This window comes from Sander vitreus, chromosome 4 (genome assembly GCF_031162955.1).
Source record: "Sander vitreus isolate 19-12246 chromosome 4, sanVit1, whole genome shotgun sequence".
Taxonomy (NCBI): domain Eukaryota; kingdom Metazoa; phylum Chordata; class Actinopteri; order Perciformes; family Percidae; genus Sander; species Sander vitreus.
In genome coordinates this window covers 10,397,723-10,415,882 of record NC_135858.1, presented here as the reverse complement: position 1 = coordinate 10,415,882, position 18,160 = coordinate 10,397,723, and the positions used below count along the sequence as shown (strand labels likewise).

Sequence of the window (18,160 nt, the reverse complement as noted above, 5' to 3'; positions counted from 1 at the left end):
TCCAGTAGTTGTGGAGACATTTCAGTCTGGACCAAAGTGGTGGAATGTCTGACATTGGCATCCTCACAGGCTCACTGCTATCGTGGCAAACAATTCAAACTTAGTAAAAGAAGAAACTGCAAGCCATGGAAATACCCTTTTTTATGCAACATGTGTATGTCTGCCTTCAATTTTAGCCTTCTTTTGTCTACTGCATTTTTTTATTATTAGGGTGTCCTGTTTCTTTAGTACAAAGCCTAAAGTAGAAAGGCGAATTATGTGCCTAGTGGACTAGCACTATACACAGTGCCTAGTCACTATACACAATGAGAGAAAAAAAACACTGGAAAAAAACTTGAACATAAATACTGTGTGATTTGTCAGATTGCAGGCATGATGGCAGAATATTTGAGTGTTACATTGTATTCTGTACTTTTATCAAAAACTCTCCTCCTTGTGGATGTTATAGTCTAGTCCTACTTAAGAACCCTGTGTGCCTACTGATTATATTCCTTAATTTTCTTTTTTTCTTAATTTTACAGGATGATCTCTGCATTATTGTAAGGCGACACATCATAGGGCTCGTCAGGGCTTGTTGTTGCGTAATTGTGCAAGGATGCATCTCAAATGACAAGCTTTGTTACTGATGCGTTAAAATTGGATTTGCTACTTGAAAGCCAGTTTGTTTTCGTTTCTTAACACTAACCTGACATTACAGATGGCAGGAGGCTACAGAAAGCCAATCTAAGATTGGCACAAAAGGATCCCTCCTTCCCCTGTGGTATAGACATATTGTTAATGTAATGTGTTTACACATGAAAGAATTACTTGCACTGAATATAATGAACATAAATCCTAAAGCCCTGTAGACCACTTGTGAACTGTCTCCCACCAGAGACTTGTAATAAACTGCTGCAAGGACCGGGCTGTATGAAAAGTAAATCTCCAGTGAGGAACACTGTCTGTGATAGTACCGACTTACAGTGTGAAGTCTGTGACCACGGAGGTTATGTGGCTGCTGATGCGTGGCTGCTGGGGGCTTACAGATTTCCACTGACATGGGAGTCTCTGGGCCTCATGTATTAACGCTTTTGTGCCCACTTCAGGTGCATTTGTTTCGCGCGTAAAAGCACGGCGAGGTATAACATGCCGCACTGAGGTAAAAGCACAGACTGCCTGTCACGGTAACAGAAAATGGCAAATTGCGCTTTTCCGTGTAATGCATATGCATTCACAGGAGGGTCAAGGGGAAAGTGGGAGTTTTCCATAATACGAAATTGGAAGGGAAGCGTAAAGTGCGCCAAATTATGTATTCCACGGGATGTACAAAAACCTCCCGTGACAGCACAGCGTGCGCTTTCTGTGGGTTGGCCATGGCGCTGATAACGCTACATTTGCAAATGTTCGTACATGAGGGTCTCTGTGTTGCAGAGGTGGTGTGTTTGGTATCGTATCAGTGCCGGGTTAACTTTCTACTGGGCCATGGGGCAAAAATTAGATATGGCCCCAATTAATCACTGTGTCCCTTTGGTTCCCCCAAATCCTTTTGCAACATAAACCAACCTGTGTTCCTGCATTGGAGTTCTACCTTTCCCCCTTGTTTGCTGTGTTTCAGTTTGTGATATTTTGATAAAATACACATTTGTTTTATTAATATGTAGCATAAACGCATCAATGTATGCATCAACCAAAAAGGGAAAGTTATAGATTTTGACACAGTGCCTCTCTACATGACCTATAATTAGTCAAATTACAACAAAGTAATGTGGAGCAGTTGCCCGCTATAAATAGTATTTATTACATGTTTTGGTTTATTTTGTGTCCCCTATTTATTTCTTTTACTTATATGGTAATGTATTTTGTATTCACTGTAAGCTATATTGCAAAAGCAATACACTTTTGGTGAAATAAACTGAAGTTATGATTAATATTCCTCTTGTGCAAAATCTTCATGGGAATTTATTCGTCCTTATTGAGAACCTTAAACAAGTCATATTTTCAGTATGTTTTGATAAATTGCAGCTACCGTACAAAGTGACTCAAAATGATTGTATAATTAACCTGGTAGCATCATCATTATATTGTCCTTGGTACAGAGACAGGTTGTGCTTTTTATCTGCAATCCCTTGAAAATAATTTACCACTTTAAAACTAATCGACTATCAAATGTCCATGCCACTCTGAATAACACTGGAGAATAAATATACTGGGATATGGGGGAAGTCACTTCTCATACAACATGCTCTTATAAACATTTACCTAATAAAGAAGAGATGAGGTGACACCTCATGGTATGAAAAGCCTGATTATTGTTTGTAACGTAATAAACGGTAAACTATATACCTGTAGTTTCTCCTTCATCATAACTGATGCATTAGCAGATATGGAGATAATTCCCCAATATAAAAACAAATTCCAGAATGGAAAAGGTGCCTAAAAAATATCACTGAATTAGGCCACACCAATGACTAACGAGCAAGGCTTAGGTCAAAGTTCACATGTCCTGATACGATTAGAGAAACAACCACAGACAGGCACAAGTTTTAACCACAACATGACTTTTTTGAACCAACCTGCTGTCAAATTAGACGTAAAACAGTCAATGCCTCAGTGTGGGATTAAAAGGCTTTCACCAATGAGTCCTGGACAGTTTGAGCCTCTCTTTAACTAAAATCATCCAAAAAATAATTAATCATTAATAAATCAAACCGAAAAAAAATGCTGCTCCAATAGTCACTAGGAGAATATACGGCACAAAATTCAACACCCATTTCCTGGTGCCTCGGTTCCTGTTTGTACCAAAAAACAGGAGGAAGAGAGTTCCCACTGGACTCTGAGTGGCTGCTGCATGCTGTCAATCCTCAGTGAAAAGCCAAGAGGAGGGCCTCAGATCAGTGTGTGGTGGTGTGTGTGTCCAGGCGGTGTGTAGGGAGGTGGTGCTGGGTTGGGTTTGATCCCCCGGCTCTTCATGTAAGAGATGAACTGGTCGGGGATCTCTGCTAGCACATCTTTAGCGAGCCGAGCCATGCTTAACACATGGTTGCCTGTCCGGTCCATATAATCTCTGAAGGGAACAAACTGAGTAAGAAGAGAAGAAAGTGTCAAAACATATGGTTTCCTCTGTCTAGCATAATTCCATCTAGGGATTTTGTTGAAGTGATTCATGAAAAGCTCTAAATACTTTTTGACAATGTACTCAAGGAGGTTTTGTGAGCAGGGTGATATGCTGAACGGAGAAATCCAGATTGCTCATGTTTAAGCCCCTATATTAGTCAACAGTTGCCAGATTCTGCAGGCTTTAGTATGCTGATCCGTCACTAATCCTGCACTTGCACCCAAGTGAAAAGAAAAGATATGTTTTTCTAGTTTTACTACCAATGATTTAGGATTTTTTTGTCTTTTGTATTAGTTGTCATAGCACATCAAGGTTTCCCCAGGAAACCTTTAAGCAGAGGTGGTAAGCCACCCGAACCACGACATCTCGCTTTAAAACTTTGGGAAACCCTGCACATCGTCCGTTGCCCACTAGTCAGATACTTAAGTCTTTAGTTTTGACACTACAGGAACAGAAAGATGAAGAGTCTGAAGTCTAAAGTTCCGTGAATAAGACATATGGTTTTCTATAGTGACACATAATGGAAAACTTTTTAGCGTGCTTGTCTCCATGGGAATTCACAGGAAGCACACACAGATGTCCTAATCTGTTAGAGTTGTCAGTACCAACAGATGGTGTTTTGTCAAAAATACTTTAATGTACCAGCACAACTGAGGCAACAGCATGAATTTAAAACGCAGATGTAAATATATGACCCATATACTGTCAATCACGACAAACACCGTTGCCTATAAGTAATATCTGTAAATCGGAGTTATTCTTATATTCTTATTCTTATAATATAAATTGTGTGAACTTGTTTTTCCAGTGCCTGGTCACCTGAACAATGTCTCTCTCTGCCAGTTTCCCCCGGGACGAGATTCTGATGTCATCACCATCCAGCTCCACCATAGCTGAAAGATCACACACACACACACACACACACACACACACACACACACACACACACACAGGTTTAGTTTAGCGTTGGTAAAGGATAGAGGACGTTGAGCTGTAAATTGACTTTATTCTGACTTATCTACTGTCTCAAATGAGTTTGTACAGTAATTTTCTCTCTGGTGTTTCTTTCTGAACTGGTGCCCGAAAGGTTAGCGCTGGCTGTAACACTAATAGCCTGTGAGTTGTATGAATTAAAAAGTCAATTATTGGCCCATGTTTAAATCTGTTTAACTGACTTGATTTATGTAGGCTAGATAAAATAAAAAATTTCAGAATATGAGGTTTTCTTTACTATGATACATTGTATGTGTCTGCCATAACAACATTACCAGAATATATAATCATTACGTTAATGCAGCAGTCAAAAACATTAAAGTCACTATACCGTCAAACTCGGCCTGACCCACTCCAACTATGATGATGGACATGGGAAGCTTGGCACCCTGCAGAGGAGTGAAAACATATTTTTTCTTAACAAACATGTACACTTTTCAAAAGAGAGGAGAGACGCTTGTCCACTTTACCACTGACCTAAAGCGTGCATTACTGTATATCAGACATTATAGCTGTTAACAATGCTCACCCACAATGGTTACAACCACACTAATATTCTGTATCACCCTTTAACTATAGGAATAACCTTAAAGTAAGACAAGGCCTTCAGAGAGAGAAAAAAGGCAAGTTAGTGTCAGGAAGTCTGAGAAAGACAGCAAAACTGGGAGATGTTTCAACAGAAACTTGTTTTTGTCTCTGCTTTCCTTATTCCAGATGTTTTATGTCCCTGAATCCAATTTCCTGTCGTATGAATGCTCCCTGGGCTCTTATCTTTGGATGACACACACTGTATTTGCCCACTGAATGCTGGTTATCAGGCTTGGGAGTGGAGATTAAACTTGCTGACAACAATAGGGACAGCGTCCCCTGAGATAATGGGACAACAGGTCAGTAGTATCAGTACTGAAGCTGTTTTCATAGCTTAAAAAAAAACAATCAAATTCATCCACAGAATTCCCAGCTTGGATTGCTTGTAAATGCTGACCTGCAAAAAGAGCTGTGTTTTGATATTAAACACTCTTAAGAAGCTGGTTAAGGCTGAATGGTGACATTTGTTCACAGGGAGGAAAACAAGTGTTAGCAGACACCTTGATAAGGTCTTACGTAGTCTTGCATTGCCAGACCTCCACAGCGCTGTATGCAGTATGGTCTGGCTACACAGTCTATCTATTCTGAGATAGGGGGGGGGGAAAAACGCTCTGGCTTGTTTGTATTTCTTTAAACCAATCACGACCGTCCTGGGCCACGCTAAGCCCCGATAGCGGATATAGCGAGAGGGGAGGAACATCAGGCGCCGGATGTCAGGCTTGAGCTCAGCAATGTACAGTACATGCGTTGAGACAGATTAGGTCTTACATGGCAGGCAGGTGTGGCATGGTGGCATTTGTGAGCTGGGAGAGGAGGGAGAGGGAGGAGGTGCCAACTTCAATCAGTAAAGCGACCATCCTCAGTCATCCGCCCAGCCACTCCCAAGCCACACCTCAGGTCAGATAGAATAACTGCTGTTAGTCTTTCTTCTGTGGAGGTTTACCGTCTCCAAACAAAGGCACAATCTAGATTGAAAATCAGTCAACCGCAAAATATACCAAAATTTACGAAAAACACGTACAGTAGGGCTGGGAAATTTATCATGTTAGCATGCTAACATTTGCTAATTAGCACTAAACATAAAATATAACCAAGACTAAAGGGAATGTCATTATTTTTTGCAAGTATTAGATAATAAAACAATTGGATTAATGCAATGCACTCTGAGAGGGACAAAATACCACATTTCATTGAAATCCATCCAATATTTGTAGACATTTCACACAAAAGTGGCGCTGGAGGAAAAGGCAGGAGATCACCAAAGTCTAGGGTACATCATCTTGGAACCATGAATTTCTAATCTGTGGTGCCAATACATCTAGCAGCTGTTGATGTCTCAACATATTTTAACGAGCCCAAGTAACCCATATGCTTACACACTGTATGTTGTGGTCATTTTTTCCCCTTCAAGCAATCAAAACAGCGTCATTCATTCTCTTAGAAAGATCTTTTATGAATAAAATTTAAAGGTTTTGATCATCTGACTTCTGATCATCTACCCATACTGTCAAGATGAAGACAAAATATCTCTATTTATGAAAACGAAGGCACTTCGTGGTGTCAAAACAGTACTAAGGTTTCGGTAATACAACAAGGTACACGTTTCAAAAGCGAAAAAACAGAAACAAGAATAAAGTCCAAAATCCAAGGCAGAACAAAATAAGCACAGTTAACGCACGATATAGGCACACAGCTACGACAATGGTACAGAATATCCCTACTACAAGCTCAAAAACAGAGCCACAAAACACAAGGGTATAAAACACATCACTGAATTATATCAAATCAAAATGAAGCAAGCCAGTCTGCGGCTGCCCTGGTGCTGCTAGCTTGGTTTACAAGATTAGCTCCCTTGTCGTCTGTTGCTAGCAAGGACGCTGTGGCAGTGACAGGTGAAGAGGATGCTGCTGCTACTTCTTTCGGTTACAGTTGCTGAGTTTTCTGCCTCCAGTCTTTTAGGCTTTTTAGCCTGTGGTTGATTTATAAAGAAATCCAAAATGCGCTTTTGTGCCATGGTTAGCTAACTTCTGTACTGTTGACCAGCTGGGAAAGTTTCCAAAACTATCTTCACTCATGAATGAGTGTCAGAGGCGCACAGCACGCCTTGCTCTTGGCAAAACCGGCAGATTCATTCTAATCAAATTATGTGTATATCTCTTACTTACCAGATTTTAAAATGTATTACATTTAATTTGCAATGAAAGGAATTAGATTTATATTAATAATCAATTTATTAAAAGTATATTTTTTTTATTTCTTTTATTATGGTTGTAGTAGTTTGTCCTTTCGCTAAGGGGTGCAGCACCCTCCGCACCCCTAGTTCCCGCGGCCATGAACTAAAGTGAGTTTCTTTACGTTCTGCTTGAGTCACAGTGACTGCATTGCACTCTAAAAGGCCATCTTGGTGTCTGTTGTAACTTCCAGAAAGATGGCAACACAAATGCTCAATGCAAAAGTTAAATTATGTGTAATGAGTTTTTTCTGCAGTCACATATTTTGACAAAGCAGTTATAACAAGTCCAGTTTTATCTCTGGCACAAGACAAATGTACGTGGGTAAGAGCAGTTTCACTCGACGCTGTCTCAGCTGCAGCACATCAGCGCAATTATCAGTGTTCAACACAACTCCTGTCAGTGCCTGTCCTCCCACGCACACACAAACACTCATACTTGCAGATATATGCACACACATCAAATGCCACCAAAAATAACCTGGCAATCCACCATGCCCTACTTTTGCCATTCTCCTGTCACTTTGACTGCCAGCGGAGATCCAGTTTAATGAGACAACAAAACAGCATCAATCAACACTCATTACTTCAACATCTCACTCTGCATGTGCTGCTTGAATCCAAATGTCATGCATGTGCATGCTTTGATGGGTGCGTGTTCTCGCATAATTTATGTGGACATGCATACATGAACAGGTTTATGGATATATGTGTGGAGAGGTGCAGTCAGCACAGGGGGTCTCCGGAGTCACTGCACCATCCCTCATTGGCATTAGTATAGGTTCAGTTTCTTTACTTGCACTGCTTCAATTATTTGACTTTAATAACTTTAATCTTGAATAAGTTTAAATACATTTGTGCACTTAGAGAGCACATACCTCTGCCAAGACAGCACCGTTTTATTTTAAATTTGATATTATTATAACAGAAAATGTTAGATATCCTGCTAATTAACAGGACAAAAAAATTGCCAATTAAGGCGCTGTAGTCAAACATGTCCAGAGGGGCTGTGTGTGTGTGTGTGTGTGTGTGTGTGTGTGTGTGTGTGTGTGTGTGTGTTTTAAAAATAACTTTTACAACGTTCTTGTTTTTAAAACAAGTCTGCTAAGAACATTAAGAGACAGTCGAACATTACGTTAGCTTAATTAGCTAGCTGACTACAACTTATAAAATCTGCTTTTGTCCACCATTATCACTATAAACTGCATATTTGCTCTGCGAGAATGGAAAGCCTGATGAACGTAGCAACATTAAAGGAGTAGGCAGGGCTTAGCAATTATTGTATGATATGCTTAAGTTTACAACCTTTAGGAAAGTGAAAATGTTGAATCATGACAGGATGATGAAATAGGTGAGAACTATTACCACTGGAATTTGGATCCTGCCAGAATCCTTTTTTTAAACTTAATAGTTTATACAGAGCAATGGGCTGTGTAGCCCCTAGTCATGGAGAGGTGTGTACAGTACTTATTTCTGTTCTGTAAATATGGAGATTGTTTTCTTTCTTGATTTCGGATCACCAGGTATCCAGTTACCACCTACAGAAAAAGTCCTGCATGCAATACAAAGTGAATGGAGTTAAAATGGTTGTGAAGTACTTTTAGTGGGCCCCGGCACTGATAAAGAGAAGAAGCACAAAACACTGACTGCTGCCTTTAAATGATTTCTTTTCACATCAGAGAATTTTGTTATAGACAGAATGTGGTGACAGGAGTAAGTAGAGAGCAGATGAAAAGATTTAAATCTTTGAGATGGAGAGAGAAAACACAAGTCTTTGAATTTGTGAGTGAGGAGGCAGCAGAGGCACCCGAGCTGAGAGCAGAGGAGGGGGATGCTGAGTGATTGACTGGATGGATTTCTGTGGTATAACAGATTCTGTTGTGCCTGATAAACCTCTTCTTGTTTCACCACACGGGTCTATATTACCCCTATTGTCTACCGGGCACGTTTGCGCTGCATTCTGGAGGCGCCGCTAAAGATGCGCGGCAGATTTATTTTCATACGAGCCGCAGGGCGTTCAAACAGCCAGGCATTAAGTGAAACAGCGAGAGCATCCAGTCAATTTACCAAAAGACACCCCCAAATATTGTATACGTCTCCTCTACAACACCATGGACAACAAGAAATTCATCTTGGAGGTGGAAAAAGATAATACAACACCACACATCCCTGGACAACACCAGAAAAGAGAAGGCATGGAGTTTAATTGCAGGAATGCTTAGAGTGGAAGGTAGATACTAGCTTAATAAAAAATTCAAACCGGTTTAGCCTCATACACTAGACCGGACCGGTGAAATCGGCCCAACTCTAGTCTATCTAATAAAGCTAGACGCTTGTACAGTATGTTTGTCTAAATGTGAGATTGTCTCTGTAGGCCACTCGCTCCGTTTCTGATGGTTGATTAACGCAGATATTTGCTCATTGGCTCTCATAACGGGCCAATGAATCTGCCACGTTCTCTGTCATGTAAACGTAGTACAATGTCTTCCTTTGATGAAGAAGTAGCCTGAGTGGTTTGGGGTCCTTCTGTAAGTATTTTGGGTTACAATTTGGTTTTGGAGAATTCTACAACCAGCAATACCACAGGCCTAGCAATCACCCCCGCACCAAACAGGTACATTTTCAACGCGCACTGTACTAGAAAACATGGGGGACAAGTGATACATGTCCACACATTGACCGAAACGCACACAAACACATGCATGCACAAATGTAAACCCACTCCAGATGTACTCAACATACAGAGAGTAGTGCACAGTCAGGCTTCATCTCACTTCATACTGCTTTTTCTTGTAGGCACCTTCCAGCATGAATAAATATGAGAAAAGACTTAACATAACCTCAGCAGTGTGTCCTCCCCCTCGCCCAGGATCCGTGGAGAGTTAAAGGGAAAGCAGTTGAAGCGTCAGTAGACAGAGTGGAGGCAGTGAGATAGAGCAGCAGGCAAGATCTTAAAAGGAAGGTGTGGCTGTTCTAATGTTTTGACTAACAGTCGCAAATTCCCTTTAAATCCAGTCTGCTGTGTGTTCTGTGCCTGCAGTGGGCTGAGGAGGAGGAAGGGGGGAGAAAAGAGGAAGAGGAAAGAAGCCAGCCAACTACTATTTAAAGCTGGGAGAAAGAAGTTGTGGGGAAAGCTCAGAGGAATAAAGCACAATGATGTGTTTTTTTTAATTTACAGAAGCAGGTACATCTTTTTCAGTGCTGTATTTCCTTTAGGACAGTAGAGGATTAATTCCAAGCAAGAACAAAAACATAACCTGGATGTTGGGCTACTTTGGTATAGTTGTCAGGTTAATCATTAATTTATATATTGATCTTGCAATTACAGAAAATAATTGTCAGTTATGTGAATCCATTATGACAATTAGGGCTGCACAATATTGTTTTTTTATCGTTGGATATCAACTGGCGCAATATACACATTGCAAAAGGCTGCGACATATCGCAAAAGACACTGAGTACACTTTAATATCTGTTTATTTATCGCAAGTAATATCGTTATTGCGATATTCTATCGCATATTCTTGCTGGGCTAATGCCCTAATATGTTGATTTAAAGGAATAGTTGGACATTTTGCGAAATACACATTTGCTTTCTTGCAGATAATTGCATGAACAGATACCACTCATGTCTGTACAGTAAATATGACGCCACAGACAGCAGTGGGATAGGTTAGCTTAGGAAGCAGCTAGCCTGTCTCTGTCCGAAGATCAGTAATTAACATGTTTCATCTCATTTAATCCGTACAACAACTGAAGGGTAAAAACAACAAGTTGTGGTTTTATGGGGGGGATTATGGTTAGACTCTTATAAGATAGATCTCTTGGCTGGTAGCAGTAACTTTCTAAAATAGTTTTTATTTTTTTACATCCATCTATCACAAAATACAATTCCAGTGAAATGTAACAATAGTGTTGTCGTCACCATGATGTTGCCAGGCAACCGGCAGATATTTTGTTACCTTTGGACAGAGCCAAGCTAGCTGTTTCCGCCTGTTTCAGTGTTTATGCAAGGCTGTTGGCTGTTGCTTCATATTTATCCTACAGATATGAGCGTGGTATCAATTTTCTCATCTAACTCTTGGCAAATGAGCATATTTCCCAAAAGGTAAAATCATTTTCCACTTCAGGTCCTTACCCCCCTCCCCCCACCCCCCACCCCACACACCCCAACACACACACACACACACACACACACACACACACACACACACACACACACACACACACACACACACACACACACCACCTTTATGATTCTTACATTAACAATGGCCTCTTTGGTCTGGGCCATGTCAGAAATGACGCCGTCTGTGATGATGAGGAGCACAAAGTACTGAGAACCGTCCTGCACTGCAGCTGAATACCTACACACACACACACACACACACACACACACACACACACACACACACACACACACACACACACACACACACACACACACAGATACAGACAGTAATGAGCTGTATGATCTCATTAATACAAGAACAATATAACTTAAGAATTTATTGATGGATTAAAATTGGATCTAAACATTGATGTAGAAAATAAATCCATGACAGTCGTTGTATCACGTACTCCCACCACAGTCAAATTCAATAAAAAATGTTCTTTTGTTTTTGCTGTACTTCAGGTAACACTCATTAAACTGCCTCACAAATACACATTCAATCAGCCCAAACAATCAAGTTTAACACAAAGCTGGTTTACTCTGCTTGATTCACAGATTAACACCTTTGTTAAAAATCTCTTCCTACTTGTTCACCTATTCAAATGCTAAATACCAACACTGGTTCTGTTTTCTCAAAGCTATGGCTCCCTGCCACAGTTTAAAAAGTGTTTTTGTCAGAGTGACATTTTTAATTACGGAATGGCTTTGGGGGTAATCAGATGGGGAATTGTCCGGATATGACTCAACAAATGAAATGGCGAGAAATTGGTGAGAGGTGGAAGTTGGTATCGGGGGCACAAGAATCCACTCGGATCATGTCACAGTTTGCATAGTTTTTTGTTTTATGATATGTGATATGTCAGTATATCTGTTCCATCAGCTAAATCTGCCACTCTTTTGATAGCTGTCAGTCAATCTAAATTCACATTCATGCACGTTACATCCTGTCTGTGGTGTCTGGCAAGACATATGTTATCAGTCTACTGGGTCAGAAAAGCAGTGGCACAGGAAATAAAAGCTACCTGAGGCCAGCAGTCAAAAATGTTGATGTGTTATTTTGGATAACTGGAATCTTATAGAAGATCGTAATCTTGATGATCTGTGTGCTAACATTGTGGCACAAAAAACTGAATTATTCTGAATTGTTGATGATGAACAGATCAATTATATAATTGTCAGTGGGTTTGTTGGAAAAGCATCGGACAATGTGTCCTCCTCTCTGCAGATACAAAACACTTTTAAAATATATGTGAGAAAATCTGTGCAGATTTCACTGTATTGCTAATATGTTTATAGTATTTGAATGGAAATATGAATAAGTCGAAACCATCACAATATAAAATTCAAACTTGTATTTTGAATTTGCGTGTTCCTGCCTAAGACCAATTTACAGTATATCCATGAAAGTACAAGTGAAAATAGATTATGCAAGTCTCTTACTATTTCCAATAAACCTGACAAATGAAAGGGAGTGATAGTGATGTTTGTAGTCTTGTCCATGTCGCTTTGCCACTTTAATAGGATAGCTATTCACCAGCTGCATTGTTCACTCACCTGGCAACATGGTTCACCACAGGAGCAAAGTTAGTTGGCCCGTACAGCTGCACTGTCTTCAGACTCTGGTGGTATGCCTCTAAGATGCCCTCAATACCATTGCAGTATGGATTTTCCAGGTTTCCATTCTTTAAGGAAAGAACGTACACTGGGTTCATTAGATGTCATTTACTTGGTTCTGATGAACCTAGTCATGCACAAAATTCATAAATTAGGATAAACACAATAAATTAGAAGATTCAGTGGAACGATTTTGGACGTTGGAAATTATAAGCATGAAATAGCCTCGATAAAAACTCATTGAACTGATTAATCAAAGGTGAAATAAGGAGAGGTTGACTTCACCAGTGGAAACTCATGCGAAACCCGTCCATCAGGGGGCAGTTTGGCTCCAAAGCCCAAAGCGGGGAACATCTTGTCACTGTCGTAGTCCTGAATGATCTCCCCAACAGCCTTCAGGGCCATAGCGTAAGCGTTCAGCTGGTAGGGGTTCATGTAGTGCAGCGATGTGGACTGGGATGGGTTACCTATCAACCAATCAGTCAATCTTGAGGTCAATGAGCAACAAAGACAGCACTTCTAGAATGCAATATGCTGTTTTTGTGCAAAGACTTAACAATTACAACAATTTAGTTTGCTGCAGTTTTTGATCACAATTGGCATGAGCTTTCATGTTCAGTCCCAAGGGATGATGAATCATAACTTAAAATCCAGAAGTTTGTGACACAATCAAGGGCAATCCGTTAACAAACAGTGGGAGGAAAGCCATTGTGAGAATTTAATACTTCCATTAATTATTGAGAATTTAGAAAGTTTTTCACTAACTGTGACCTTCTCAAATATCCCCTCTGCAATAACACACTATTAGGAACTTTAGCATTAATAACCCAGCTGGGATATTCTGAGTGTGTTTCAGAAAATATTGTTATCATTGCACCCAGTGAGTGTAGCACAGGCAGGGGTGTCATATAGGGGGGAAAAGTTAGGACAATTCAAAGGGCCCATGACTGACAGGGGCCCCAAAAAATAGGTAAAAACTAATTTTAAATGATTAAACCATCATCATTCAGTATATATATTTCAAATAAAATAATAAAATTAATGATCTCGTAGTTTTTACTTGTTTTTGGCAGTAAAAGTTAAATATCCCCATTGACCAAAAAGTAAACATCCATATAGACTGACCAGCCCCCTGTATCTGCATGAAATTGTTTGGTCCTGCCATAGCGCACTAAGTGACTGTATTTAGTTGCAGTCAGTAGATGCGGCAGAACTACAATGACCACAGTGTTGCCAAGTAACGTTAAATCAAAATCTGGTTTTCAAAAAAGGAAAGAGAGAAAAGAGAGAGAGCAAAGACAAAGGAAAGGGTGTCAAACTGTAACCCAGTTTTTCACCAAGAAAGGTGGGTAGCCTATGAGTGGTATTAACCTGTTGGCTTAATGTCCATAGTGAAATAAGTTAGCTAGCTACAGACTAGTGTTAGCCTAACATTTAATCACCATTTAATCAGTTCAGGGAAACGTTTAGCAAGATATTCATATTAAATCATTGTCCCTGCCCCTTTTAGCAGACTTAACAACAGATGAGTCAGCAGCACCCCAGTCTCTCCCTAACTGTGCCCCTCCCTGTCCCAGTGAAGAAGGTGAGCAACATTGTGTTCAATGACATTAGCGTTAGCATCATTGCAGGGAGTCTGTGGGGATTTCTCTGTCTTTCATTAATAATTATAATAATAATAATAAATAATAATAATAATAATAATAATAATAATAATTTTGTTAAGAGAATTTTCCATTTTGTCAAATTCTAGTACTAGTATTGAACTACAAGAAGTAAGACAGTTGCAAGCCTTTAATTAGAGTTATGTAAAGCTTTTGATGGGACAGTTAGGTCCTAGAGATGTGGTGACAACAGCTGTGCAAAATGGGCCCAATTAGATTTTTTGTCATGGGGCCCAAAACTGCTGGCGCGGCTCCCTGAGCACAGGTGATCTTATCTGTAGTCTAGAGTATAACAACAAATTGTATGTCACCTTAACCAACGTCATGGTTGGAAATCTCAAAAGTTTGGACTGTTCGCTAAGCCCCGCCCTCTTAGTTACTGTTGCCACGCCTGTCAAGATTTCTGTTCCTCCATATGCAGTTTATTGACCCTATGAATTTCAGCAACAAGGAAGTGCATTGACTCTGTAACTTTGCATTGTAACTTTCTATCCACACTAGAAGTTGGAATGTGTTAAGTTATGTATGTAAATTGAATTGACATCTGCTACTTGTGATCACCTTGCGATTACTTTTTTAAGCACATTTCTGTCCTTTTTTATAATATAACGTACAGCGTACAACACTGGCACAGCGCAGGGTTTAGCTGGTCATGGTACTGTTATAAAGTCAGAATGTGTTGGTATTTGGGTTTTTATATATGTTTATAACAATATAATATAACAGAAGTTGTGTTAAAGGCAGGGTTGGTAACATTTTCCAATATACACTTTTTAATATATTTTTGAGTTGGTGAAAACGCCGTCTCAGACTCACTTTTACTCAGTTTTTGAAATAATGCTGGTTGTTACAAATGTAGGTAGTAAGATAGTTAGCTGGACATGCTAACATTTGCAGCTTACGTTAGAGCAGATAAACACACTGTTTAATCCATTCCTTACACTTTTGCTCTTGTGTTTTTGGTAATCACTTTCCACACTGTAGAGCTCTTCTTTGCGGATACATCTTTTGGAGCATTATTAATGTCATAAGAAGTGTAATTAGACTCAAGTGTGGTCCTTTCATTCCCCCATTTACTTTTTTTTTCATTTTTCTTAAAATGCCTGCTATAACCTTTTAGAGTGTATTGACAAAGCATTTAGGTGGAGATATCCAGGAAAGGCTATCACTTATAGTTACAATGTGTGTACAGTAGGTGCGCCCGCACTGTCTGCTTGTCTGTTTGTGTGATTGATTCTGAACTCAGACATGCACTATTCTTGCCTACACACACACACTCACACACAGACACACACACACACACACACACACACACACACACACACACACACACACACACACACACACACACACACACACACACACTTTGCCGTTAGTATCACTCACCATTAGATGCTGTGAAATCGATGGCCACAGTGAAATTGATCTGCGTCCTAGAAGGAGGATGGAGAGGAGGACATAGGGAAAATAAATCAGCGATTGAGACCAGCCAGTAATAGCAACAAGCCAGACCTCATTAAATTCCAGTGCTCTCACACCCAGTCACACACACTAACACATACATTTTTCAGTACGAGAAAAGATGATACCTAAAACAGAGGATCATCATACACAAAATATGGCAATTATTTCTTGTGATATAGCTACAAACCGATCAATATTTACAGTTTTTTTTCGATTGCTAGACGACAGTGGGCACAACTGGAGTAACATGCAAGTGCAAACTCTTACTACAGTCTGCACAGCAGCAGTTCATGTGGACCAAACTGTAGTTTGTTTTTCATTGCTTGAACACAGTTTTCAGAATTCTACAGACTTGTCCCATGACTTTAACCACAACCTGCACAACACAATCAAATGTTTAATTTTATTACAAAGTAATGTGGTGTAAGCAATGGGAACACCACAGTCATTTGTATGTATAGATAATGTAGGTTCATGGAAGAGAATAAATCCAATTTGTTGATAAAAAAATAGGGCTGTTAAACGATTACATTTTCTTAATCGTGATTAATCGTTGAATTTCTATAGTTAATCGTGATTAATCGTATGTTTTATCACATGATTAAAATTTTATTATTTTGCATTTCAGAACAGTTTTTAAGTACAAATTAACAATGGAAAGCAATTCTTACCAGTGTATCTTGATCTTGAAAATGACTTTATGAACTTGATTTTAAGATTTGTATTTGTTTATTATATATTTAATCTAGTCACACATTTGAATCTAGAGTCAATATTAGGGCTGGGTATTGTTTGGTTTGGATACCGGTGCTAAAGCGGTACTTTTAAAATGGTACCGGTGCCTTAACGGTGCCTGAACCGATTAGTTAAGTTAAAGTTAAAAAAAGAATGGTACTAAACAGTTACTAAACAGGTACTAAACAGGCGACATTAAAGAATGGCTTGTTTATTGCTAAGGCCATATCGTCAAAATTAAATGTTTAATAATAATGTAATCACTATAACAATAACTTATTTCACTAGTAAATAGCTGTTGAATGACAAAAACAACCACCAGATGGGAAAAGGGCATTTAACAACAACTTTGAATGCACCATGAGGCTGTAAAATACCAGTTTCAATGAACGCACCGTCTGTGTTTTTCTGACAACAGCAGCTGCAGAGTGTTACATCCCGGTGTCGGAATCCTCTACAGTGAAATACAGACCCACTTTACACCATTTAGCGTTAGATGTCAGCATTGTAACCATGTTTAATCCAACTACTAGCTAGTGGTAGGCTAACGTTAGCTGCTGTCGAGTATAGTGTTAACTAGCGTCACGTGCAGCGGTGTTTCTGTTGCCTGTAACGTCTGTTTCAGAGCATCAGAGAGAAGTGCAGACATATCAGTGGCACCAGAATGAGGCACCGAAATCTGCATTGCTATTCCTGCAGCAGCAGGATGTGTTACGAGGAAGTACGGCAAAATAGTAGCCTGTTAGGCACGACGCAAAGCCGAGTGAAGTGAAAATAAATTAATAAATGGCGGCATGCGATTAATACGATTAAAAAAATTTATATATATATATATATAAAGATAATGACTAGAAATAGTACAACTACTACAACTACTATTTCTAGTCATTATCTTTATTGTGACTATTATTGCCACTGTTCATCACACCCCCAACCAGCACCGTCAGACACCGCCTACCAAGAGTCTGGGTCTGTCCGAGGTTTCTTCCTAAAAGGGAGTTTTCCTCTCCACTTTCGCATTTACGCATTTATGTATGCTCGTGGGGGAATCCCTGGAATTGTTGGGTCTTTGTAAATTATAGAGTGTGGTCTAGACCTACTCTATCTGTAAAGGGTCCTGAAATAACTCCTGTTATGATTTGATACTATAAATAAAATTGAATTGTATATATATATATATATATATATATATATATATATATGTATGTATATATATATATGTATATATGTATGTGTATATATATATGCATGTATATATATATGTATATACATATATATATATATATGTATATATGGGTGTGTGTGTGTATATATATATACACACACACACACACACACACACACACACACACACACACACATATATATATGTATATATGTATGTATGGGTGTGTGTGTGTGTGTATGTATATGTGTGTGTGTAAATATGTGTGTGTGTGTGTGTGTGTGTGTGTGTGTGTGTGTGTGTGTATATGTGTAGGTTAGCAAACCGAGGATTTTCATTCATTCTTGTTTACCTCAAAACTTGTATTTTATAAAAAAGGAAAGAAAATAATTTAACTCTTTTCTTATAGAAAATCAGTCCCTCCAGGATTTCGCGGCCT

General features: G+C 39.3%; 1 protein-coding gene across 3 annotated transcripts in view; it reads right to left on the bottom strand.

The window, feature by feature from the left end:
• Window positions 1-2,413: 2,413 nt before the first annotated feature.
• Window positions 2,414-18,160, bottom strand: part of cpne5b (copine Vb) — a 158,695-nt gene continuing 142,948 nt past the window's right edge. For all 3 annotated transcript variants that reach the window (XM_078247408.1, XM_078247407.1, XM_078247406.1), the window contains 7 exons: window positions 15,744-15,790; window positions 12,979-13,160; window positions 12,634-12,761; window positions 11,170-11,272; window positions 4,419-4,476; window positions 3,914-3,987; window positions 2,414-3,057 (listed from right to left, as the gene is read on the bottom strand). In XM_078247408.1, coding sequence (XP_078103534.1) covers window positions 2,866-3,057; window positions 3,914-3,987; window positions 4,419-4,476; window positions 11,170-11,272; window positions 12,634-12,761; window positions 12,979-13,160; window positions 15,744-15,790 — 784 coding nt within the window. In that variant the 3' untranslated portion in view covers window positions 2,414-2,865. The remainder of the gene's footprint in view (window positions 3,058-3,913; window positions 3,988-4,418; window positions 4,477-11,169; window positions 11,273-12,633; window positions 12,762-12,978; window positions 13,161-15,743; window positions 15,791-18,160) is intronic.